Raw genomic sequence first — 11,021 nt, forward strand, 5'->3', positions numbered from 1 at the left:
GTTTTTCAAAGAATTTGAAAAATTGGGACTATTTGTCAGGAACTAGGTCCTCCCCCAAATTCCACTCCCGCCCTCAAATATACATCTGGTGGGGTTTTTTTTGTTTTGTTTTGTTTTTGTTTCAGATTGCAGCTAGGGGGTTAATTTTCTTTTCCTCCCAAAGACTCTAGCTCTCCACACGCGAGGAAGGCGGGGTATCCGACATCCGTGTGCGGTTTTGGGGCAGTAACTCCTCTAGGGCGGCGGCCGCCTCCACCCACGGCGGCCGTGACGTCACAGTGATGCCTGGGTCCGCACCCGCGCTATAAAACGGCAGGTGAGCGCCGCGCCTCCAGTTTGGTCGCACACCTGTGCCTGCGCCGGAGCCGGACCCCAGGAAACTCGAGGCGAGTTCCAGGCGCTGCCCGCAGCGCCCGAGCCCGGCGGGGCGGGCGTGCGCCCTCACTCGCTCCGGTCCACCCGTGTTCCACCTCGTGCCCATCCCCGCAGCTCCCGGCCCGGTTGCCCCAGAGACCGCGACGCCGCGGCGCGGAGGGACCAATGGGAGCCCCGCTGCTGCTGCGGACGGCGCCGGTCGTGCTGTCGCTGCTGATCCTCAGCTCAGGTGAGAACAGCCCGGCTCGGCCCTGCCGGCGCTTCCCCCTCCGCCAGCAAAAGCGGTCGCCCTAAGTTTTGCGGCAGCTTCTCAAAACAAAAGAAAGGGAAAAAAACTATCCCTTTGGGGTCCTCGACTCTGCTCCGCGAGTGGTGCCTCACGGTGACTATCTCCCTAAAGCTCTAGGGTTACTTGGTGCCTGGGAGGAGGAGAAAAGTGGGCAGGTATCCCAGAGGTTCCAGGCCAAGAAGAAGGTGCCGCGAGGGAACCTCGCACGTGAGTTCGTCTGGAGGAGGAGACCTTAGAGATCCTGTGACCGAAACCCTTCGCTTTACAGATGGACGCCGAGGTCCAGAGAGGGGAAGGGATTTCCGCAGATCCGAGAGTCTTTAAGTCCTGCACCCACGAGTGCTGCCACCTGCCTCAATTCTCCCGCCGAGGGATTCTGCGGTTACCTTCGCAGAGGACCTCGCGCCCTCCCAGGCTGAAGTGTTACTGAGATCTAAAGGATAAAGCAGGGGCTTGATACTCTGGACCCCAAACCTTACCTAGTTCCCAGCTTTTTCTCAATTAAGAGCAATAATAGTGGAAAATGACAGTAAGAAACATTATCAACTACCTTTTATATTTCTTTTTACATTTTATGTACCTAGTCTTTGTAAGATGGGAGCAGGAGTTGAGGATATCCGGTATTTATGTCCGGAACCCACTGTCTATGGTTCTAGACATAATGGGACTTGGTGGCCTTCTAGCGACACCAATGCATTTGGTATGTGAAGAGATGGGGATATTTAGACAGTGCCTATTAAGTAATTATGTATATTAGATTAATTTGCCTATTTAGCAATATTTTTGATATGGAAATTAATGTAGACTATCTGGGGAGAATTAAACTGGATGAAAGAAGCTCTGTAATTGGAACAGCTGACTTTGCTTGTTGGCAAACTGAAGTTGCTTTCATAAGTGAGTCAGTCACAATGGCACATGTGCAATAACTGCTTTGATATCAGAAGATAAACATTTCTCCTGAACACAGCTGACGGTGAGAAAGAAACTCTGCTTTACCTTTTCTTCCCTTGTTCCTTCTCTCATAGTTCGTCATGTTGCTGGATCAGAGGGTAATGACCCCTACTCTGGGAAAGGGGAACCGTTTTCTGGGGACCACAGTGCTGATGGATTTGAGGTGACCTCAAGAAGTGAGATGTCCTCGGGAAGTGAGGTATCTCCTGTGAGTGAGATGCCTTCGGATAGCGAACTGTCTTCGGGGATCAACTATGACTATGCAGAAGAGTATGATTTTGAGTCACAAATATCTGGCTATATCATAGATGATTTAGTCAGAGGTGAGTAGAGGATAAGGCAAAAATGTCTTCTTCATGATATGTATTTGTATGAGCAAATGAATTCAAAAGAAAAGCCACTCCTGGATCTCCCAGTGGCTTTCTCGTGTGTATGCCTGTTGCATCTACTGCTAAGTAAGCTACAAACTGAAATGGAATAGCTGCATGTGGGTACATCCTGTATGTCTGGACTTCTGTTTTATGTCTGCTAAGTCTAATTTCCACAACTCTATGACATAGGAAATGTCATTTTAGAGATGTGCTTATTGAAGTTCAGTGTCCTGTCCGAAGTTCCACAGCCAGCAAGCAGACAAGCCAGAATGAGAACTCCAGTCTGTCCGATTCCATATACTATGCTCTTTCCCAGTGTGCTGCATGACTCCCATTATGAGAGAAAGTGATCACCAGGCATCCTATCTACTTTATATCTCAGCTTCTGCATCCATTCCCACCAGCACTCCTCCCTAAACCACTGCATTCTCACACAAGTAAGGGAGCAGAGGAAGGGATGGGAAGGGAGCAACTGGGCTTTAGCCTAAGTAGTGGGTGTTGAGAAACTGGTAATAATAACATCTGGAAATATTACAGATGTGCATGAATTTTATATAGCTAAAATCACAATTTAACTCCAAATCCCAGTTGTCAGCTCAATAATAACATCTTCTGGAAATTCACAGATGTGCATTTTGTAATAGAGTTAAAGTGTTGGTTGAACTCCTTTGAAAGGCTATTAAACCTAAGGAGTTAATGTTTATTTTAGCACTTCAATGTAGTGACTATTTATTTGTCTCTGTCTAAAATTTTTAATATGTTTGATAAAATGCCATAAAAGCTATTTAAAATGTATTAATTACAGGACTTATTTTAACTTGTGATACTCCTTTTATCATCAGAAGACAGTTTCAGTATAAAAATTGCATAGCTACCTACTAAAGATTGCTCCTAATTTGACTGTTGTTAATGTTGATAAAAATCACCTAATATATTTATAATATTTATTTATTGTTTCCTTAATCTTGGTTACCCTGCCCTTTGTTTCTCCTGTCTTCTATTTAATGGGTACTGCAGGACCACTATGATTAATGGGATTATGACATTCGCCTCTTTTCATTGAGCTCTGTTTGCTAAATACTTGCTCAGATAAACCTCTTCAGGGATTAATATATCAAAATGCACAGTTCTAACATGGAAGCTCCTTCTTCCTATATTGAGCATGTGGCTGAACTATACAGAAATGTTTGTTCAGTGTTATAGTTATGCACGTTATAGTTCAAACATTTCTGTGGCTATGAAAAGTTGATGAATCTCTGAAGCATTAAGTACAAATATATCTGGACTCAAAATTTTTCAAATACATTGACCACAGAAATGAATCCCTGGAAGGTATTGGTTAATTATAATGCATTGAGAAAATTGATTAACCCTAATATGTAAGTTTCAGCTTTTTCCACCCTTGGGTAATGCATACTCATTTCTAATTATGATAGTGATCATGAGCCACCGGACTGATTTTCACAAATATGCCCATCTGCCACTTTAATCAAAGGCATTGACCTTTTCCGAGAGAAAACATATTCTTTTAGCGGCATGTTCTAGGGCAAATTACCTGTCTTCACTCAACTGCAGTGTTCTCATCTATATCCTCTGGTTAACAACACAGTCCACTGTGACTCAGCCTTAATTTAATTAATACTCATTACTAAGAATTTGGTATGTACTAGAAATCTGAAAACTGTTTTAAGTATTTCATGGATCTTTTTAGGTAACTCATATTAACAATAATAACTATACTGATAGGAATAAATTCAAAATGTGTTTCTAAGCTAATAAGGTAGCAAAGAGGTTCAGATTTATAAGGGTCACACAGTACAGATATTCTTTTTTGTCTGATTATTGTGTATGAATTGTGTTAAATAATGAGACAAAGATAGTTGTCTTCCCATGAGCTCTCAACTGCTAGGATTTCTCTCATGTCTCCAAAATGATATTAAAGATAAAGAGATTGTTATTAATATTAATAAATCTTTTTTTAGTTGAACAGGTGATTAAGCCCAAGGAAAACAAAACAGAAGGTGAAACCACTACAGATAAACCCAAAAGAAAGAAAAAAGGAGGAAGAAAAAGAAACAGACAGAAAAATCCATGTCGTTCACAATTTAAAAATTTCTGCATTCATGGAGACTGTGTATATAGAGAGGACATGAAAACAGTAATGTGCAAGTAAGTTTGTCTAACTTATGTAGAATTCTGTAGTTCTAACACCATATCTGAAACTCCTAGTGCCAGAAAACCATTTATTTTTTTCATGTATAAACCAAGGGTCTGCAAACATTTTCTTCAACGACCAATCAGATAATAAATATTTTAGACTTCCTGGGTCAAGATTAGGTGTGTGCTTATATAACATAATTAAAAGGTAAGCACTTAAAAATAAAAAAGCCATTTTTTGGCTTGTACACTGTAAAAAAAACCTGACATGGCCACATTTGACATATGGACTGTAGTTGGCTGACCACTAATATAAATCATTTTACAACATAGGTTTTACAAAACTTTTTTAAAAAATTTTTATGTGAAAAATACTTTTCACATAATACTGTTCTATCATCCTCCCCCCAAAAGCTGCTAGCACATGAAATGATAGTGGATGTGTTAGCTGCCTAACGAGTCACTTAACTCAGCTGCTCATAAAAGAAGCACAGAGAATGTAAAAGTCTGTCTTCTGAGAGTCATACCTAAACTAATCTCAACTTCATCTTATACGAATGGATCCTTAGCTTGAATACATTCTATCTCATGATTTTGAGGTACTAATATGAGAGGGACCCCAAAAAACTCACAATTATTATCTAGAAGGCCGGCCCCTTGTCCTACAACCCCTAGCTTCTGTTGCTAGGTAAGTGTTCTAGGAACCCATCTAGGTACCAACTGGTGTTACTGTGATAGGCTGCATTTGGCATCAGTATTTTTTGAAGACTCTTTTAGCGTTTTTGCCCATTTCATGATGGGTAATTTTCAAGTGCACCTGCCCACACTGCACTGAATGTTCAGCGGTTTTTGATCAAAAACAGCATGACCCCTGTGCCCATCCTCTCGACTTACCCAATCTCACCCTGAGCTACTTTTTCTGGTTTCTCCAAATGAAAAAAGTCCTCAAAGGGAAACGTTTTGCCCATGTGGAAAAGGCGAAACAAAAAAACAACAGGAGCACTAAAAAGCATCATAGTCAATGAATTTAAAAACTGTTTAGAGCAATGGAAAAAACATCTCGATAGGTATATTACATCAAAAGGAGAGTACTTTGAGAGTAACTGGAGTTTAAACATGTAAGAATAAATACACAGTTTTTTACAAATAAATTCCTTTTCTTAGGCGAGGTCCCCTCTCATATAAGGCATGACTTAATTTTTTAATGTTAGAATTAAATGACTGTTGCTGTAATTTGGAATGTGGGTTGTTCACAGATGTCATCCATATTACTTTGGTGAACGGTGTGGGGAAAAGTTCATGAAGACGCACAGCTTGGTTGACGGTGATTTATCAAAAATTACATTGGTGGCCATAGCTATCTTTGTCTCAGTCGTGTGCTTCACAGTCATTGCTGTTGCTGTTACAATCCAGTAAGTATGGCATAACTTAACAATTTCTCGTAGAAAGAGTGCCAGGTTCATTTCAGTATTTTTTATCACACAGCACTATCATATTTTATATAAATTATTCTTTCAGTGGCACGTGATCTTCGGTCATATCTTTACACTTCATTGACAAAATCACAGAACATGGCCCACATTTATATTTACTTTGACCTCCATTGAAATTTAATATGTAAAGCCCTTTTCCACAAAATTTGGAAATATTTTTAACTTAAAATGGATGTTTCCATGTCATATTTCTACACATGCTACTTTCAGATCTCAGAATGTTGAAATCTACTATGAATATTTTAAGCTGAAGCGAGCCTCCCAGAATCTAATTAAGGCCTAGTTCATAGTAGATTGTCAAAGATACTGCTTTGGTACTAAAAATAACAAAGACTTTCAACACAGGAGCCAAGAAAAGGGAATTTCATAGTGTGGTACTAATTTACTTAAAGCTTATGCCTATTTTGTTATTGTCCAATGCAATATGGAAACTCAATTATTAAAAAACAAAAACAACAACATTTACTCCATAGGGTATCTTGGTATGGTGTAGGAAGCAGGGACAATTCTATTACTGTTTCACTTCTACAATATCTTCCCTGTGCTCACAATAACAGGTCACATACTTCACTTCATGACAATGGATGTTAGAATGAGATTGTTTCAGCTTGTAGACACTGGTGGGTATGTCAAAATGGCATTGTGTGTCAAAAAAGAAGTCAGTGAATTCAGGAAGCTGGGGGAGGGTGTGAATGGCACTATAATGACTCATGTGCTACTAGAGCTTGGGAAAAGCAATAAACTCATTATTCTAATTTTAGGTCTTGGTAAACTGCTTTAACAACTGGACTGTGTACATGATCAACCACTCTTGCCATTCAGGAAATAAGGGGATATCTTCTGCCTTTGTTTACTATTATTCTAAATATAGATCAGATAACAATAAAATGGGACATAAAATTGTTTTACGATGCACATAAAGTTTGATCTGTGGTTTAAATTTGTTTTGCACACCCTAGAAATGATTTTGATCTTTTAGTACCTCATGTTAAATATGCAGATGTGTTTAGAAAAGATATCTTCAGACAAACCATTATTATTCATATAGAAGGATAGAAGGAAAAAGTTGCCATTTAAAGAAGATGTTTTGAAGTAATTATTTAAGCCTGCAATTATTCAAGTTGAAATATTTAATAATCCTTTGGCAAAACATGGAAAAACTTTATCATGCTGGCACTCTTAAAACTGAACAGGGACTTTTCTCCCCTGTTCTCCTCATATTTGAAATACATAACAAACACTGGCCTAAGCCCAATTGCTGGGAATTTTTTATATAATTGGAGTGAATTTTTCTCAAACACCACAACAAAAAAATCTTATGATTTCAATAATAACATTTAGTCATTGAATTTAAGATCTACTAAAAATAGAGTTGTTTCTACATCAACACATTTTAAACCATTGAGTTTTTTAATATAAAGTACCAATAAATAGCCCTGGCTGGTGTAGCTCAGTGGATTGAGTGTGGGCCTGTGAACCAAAGGATTGAGGTTTAATTCCCAGTCAGGGCACATGCCTGGGTTGCAGGCCAGTTCCCAGCAGGGGACACACAAGAGGCAACCATACATTGATATTTCTCTCCTTCTCTCCTTCCCTTCCCCTCTAAAGATAAATAAATAAAATCTTTAAAAAAAGAATTTTTAAAAAAACTTTAAAAAATAATAAAGTACCAATAAATAGAATGAGCAATTTATTATATTTAGAAATAAATAAAACCCAACTTGTTTTGTAAGCCTGTATAAATAAATATTAATCATTTAAATTACTTTATTCAAGCATAAAGTCTTTCTGTGGTAAAACTACATTATCTTCTTCCTCCATCTGTGCATGGCAATGGTGCTAAAGTTTGAAAACTAACTCATATTGATTTGTTTCATGCTTTCTGAAGATTTGTATCTCAAGGCACATTTATTTAAATATTAGTTATCTGGAAATATGTTTACATAAAGTCATTATAAACATCCCATTAAAAATAACATTGGTAGTATTTGATAGTTTGGTTTAGGTTTTGGTTTGGTATAGAGTATATTGTGTAATGGTTTATAAGGAATCACAAGAAGGAAATTCTTGGTACTCATGAAAACCCCAATTAATGTATGGATAATTAAGACTTTGATGACAGTAGAATATTTTGTTTTCTGAAGCCTTCGAAAACGAAACTTCAGGAAATATGAAGGAGAAGCTGAAGAACAGAAGCAACTTCGACAGGAAAATGGAAATGCACATGCCATAGCATAAATGAAGATAATATTACAGGTTTGTGTTTTAAAAGATATGTTTAGATCATATTCTATACTTTTGGAAAATATAGCATTTATTATGAAAAATAAGGAAAGTAAACATTCTTAATTTGGGGTATACTGTGAACATTGGCTCCATTACAGTGTTATTATTTGAGCATGAGATAAAGTTCAGCATTGAAAAAGAGCTCTGTCCTTAATATTGTATGGGATATAAAGATTTGGGAGACATGGATCCCCTTCTCAAAGAACGTAGTGTTTAGGAGACAGACAATAGGGTAAGGAACCAGAATACTAGGTGAAAGAAAATGTGTTTCATAAGGAAGGAACCAATGGTTATCACAAGGACAGTATTTCATCTTTAGTTATGACCGAGTAGCATTCCATTGTATCTATGTACCACATCTTCTTTGCATCTTAAAAATATCATGCTAAGCAAACTAAGAAAAAGTCCAGAACTCTGTGATTTCACTCATATGTGGAATATAAAACTGAAAGCAATAAATGACAAACAAAATAAATAAATAAAAACTTATAGATGCAGATGAAAGTCTGGTGGTTACCAGAGCAAAAGGAGGCAGAAGGGTAGTTAAGGGGGACAGAAGACTTGACTTTGGGTGGTGGGCACATAATGCAGTATACGGATGATATGTAATAGAACTGTAGACTTGAAGCCTATAGAATTTTATTTACCAATGTCACCTCAATTAATGAAAAGCTATGATATATTTACACAATGGAATATTACTTGGCCACAAAAAGAAGAAAGTGTTACCCTTTGCAACAGCATGGATGGACCTGGAGAACATTATGCTGAGTGAAATAAGCCAGTGAGAGAAAGACAAATACCATATGACTTCACTCATGGGTTATTTAAGGAACAAACTGAACTAACAAGCAAACTAGAGACAGATTCATAGATAGAGAGCAGACTGACAGCTCTGGAGAAATTGGGGGTGGAGGGACCAAGCAAAAAAGAAAAAGAGTTCATGGACACGGACAATAGTGTGGAGAATGGGGGGAAGGGTAGGTAGAGGTAGAAGAGAGTGTAAGGGGGATAAATGGTAATAGTAAAAATTACAATAAAAATAAACTATTAAAATTTTAAGGAAAAAAGAAAGAAAAGGAATCAATGGTATAAAAAGAAATTTCTAATGGAGGGTAAGAGGAATCCAGTAGGAAGCATTTAGAGAGCAGGAAAGAATGGAAATAGAGAGCGGTATTGGAAGTGAGCCTGAAGAGACTGATGAGATTGGGACGGACAATTAGAAATGAGAGGAAGATTACTACAATGAAAGGCACTAAATTAATTTAGAAACTTGTGACAAATAGCCAGCTCGAATGGGTGATGGAGGAGATTAGGTTGAAATGGTAGGTTCCGTTCACAGGAGGGCCCCCCGAAGTCAGTATTTGCATTACAAATGTGAAGTGGAGACATCAGGTTGAATATCCTTTTAAAGAAAGTGAGTAGGAAGGGAGAAGGCAGTGCAAAATTATAAAAGCTTGGATAGAGTATATATTGTAGTTTATATTTTAAATTTTTTGTAAAAAGGGAGAGATGAACATGTTGGTAAGGAGAAAGTGAGAAGGTATGAACTGGGATATTTGATTGAAAACTAGTCAATCAAAACTAATAACTAATGAAGCAAACTTCTAGAGGGGGATGGGCTCTAGGACATACTTAAAGTCAGTCAGAGGAGGGAACTCTTATTTCCTCATTCAGGAAAAGGTGTAACATTTTCGAGCATTGACTTTCTTCCTTCAGTGGGTTTAAGAATTTCTTGAGGTGCTTATTAAAAATGCCTCTTCCTAAGCCAAATCCTAAATTGACTAAATCAGTATTTCCATTTTTAATTAACATTCTAGATGATTAGGGAACCTCTCTAGCATTGGTTGAGTGCGGGTATTACACAGTGAGCCTATTACAGAACTAGCTCAATAATTCACAAAATGGGTTGTTTCCCATGCCGATGCTATACTTGGTACTTATTGCAGGAACTCTTATCAATGTATGGGCTTAATGTGCTGAAGCTAAGGCAACCAAATGAATAAGGGTGGAGGTTTGGTTACTTGGTACCAACTGAGACTTTTTTTACTTTTATAAAATTTATTGGGGTGACACTGGTTAATTAAATTATATAGATTTCAGGTACCCAATTCTATAATACACAATATGAATATTGTATTGTGTACTCACCACCACAAGTCACGTCTCCTTCCATCACCATTTATCCCCCACTTTACCCTCTTCTACCTTCTCCCAAGTAGGTTGCAGATGAGTTTAGGGAAAGGAATATGCTGTGTTGGCACATAGTGGCTGCCTATTAACTGGTAGCTACTATTATTATGCCCTCGGTACTAATTATCTTAAATTAACTGTATAACATAAATGCACTGAGCTACTTAATCTTTGTTTTTAATTATGTCCACTGCATAGATTTGGTGAGGGAAACCATTTATCATGGCTGTTGTTGCTTTTCTTTTCCTTTTTTTATGAGACAGGTTTAAGTGTACGCAGTCTCCTACCTAATAAGGCAGGAGTGCCACCAAAGGAGGTGTGAAAAAGGGATTCACGTCAAAGGAATAGTTTGTCCCTGAAAGTACCTTCTAGTATTTTTCATAAGACAGCTTAGAAAAGGAAATTGGACAGGAATTCTGATCCTTTGACATTTTTTTAAAGCTATGTTGGAATCGAGCGTCTTTCTAACACTTGACTTTGTGTTTGAACAGGAATCAGATCAACGTCATTCTCAAGTCCCAACCACGAGTGATGAGCTGGCTCTGCCTTTCAGTGGGTCGGAAGGAAACAGAACTTTCTTGTGCTGATGGTTTTAAACTTTCAATTGTCAGTTTTTATGCTAAGTCTTATTTCTGTACATAAAGATGCATGGAGAGAAAAAAGTATTTTTTCACGTTGTAAATAATTTATTTATTATTTAATGGAAGTGTATTTATTTTACAGCTCATTAAACTTTTTTTAATCAAACAGACTGAGAGTTTGAATATTAGTTTTGAGACTCTAGGTTTTTTCTCTCAACACTCAGCTGATCATTGTAAAAGGAGTTCCTTCCCCACCCCCATTTTTAACTGTTTTATGTTAATTTTCAAAACTTATCTGTCTTCCTAGAAAGCACTCTTAATGGGA

General features: G+C 37.9%; 1 protein-coding gene across 1 annotated transcript; it reads left to right on the top strand.

Moving 5' to 3' along the window:
- The first annotated feature begins 392 nt into the window (after nucleotides 1-392).
- Nucleotides 393-10,754, top strand: AREG (amphiregulin). The gene is made up of 6 exons (XM_037150168.2): nucleotides 393-604; nucleotides 1,690-1,938; nucleotides 3,969-4,155; nucleotides 5,400-5,555; nucleotides 7,781-7,892; nucleotides 10,607-10,754. The coding sequence occupies exons 1-5, from the start codon at nucleotides 541-543 to the stop codon at nucleotides 7,872-7,874; spliced, it is 750 nt and encodes a 249-aa protein (XP_037006063.2). The 5' UTR covers nucleotides 393-540; the 3' UTR covers nucleotides 7,875-7,892; nucleotides 10,607-10,754.
- The last annotated feature ends 267 nt before the right edge of the window (nucleotides 10,755-11,021 follow it).

This window comes from Artibeus jamaicensis, unplaced genomic scaffold (assembly GCF_021234435.1).
Source record: "Artibeus jamaicensis isolate MK-2021 breed Jamaican fruit bat unplaced genomic scaffold, CSHL_Jam_final scaffold_1031, whole genome shotgun sequence".
Classification (NCBI taxonomy): domain Eukaryota; kingdom Metazoa; phylum Chordata; class Mammalia; order Chiroptera; family Phyllostomidae; genus Artibeus; species Artibeus jamaicensis.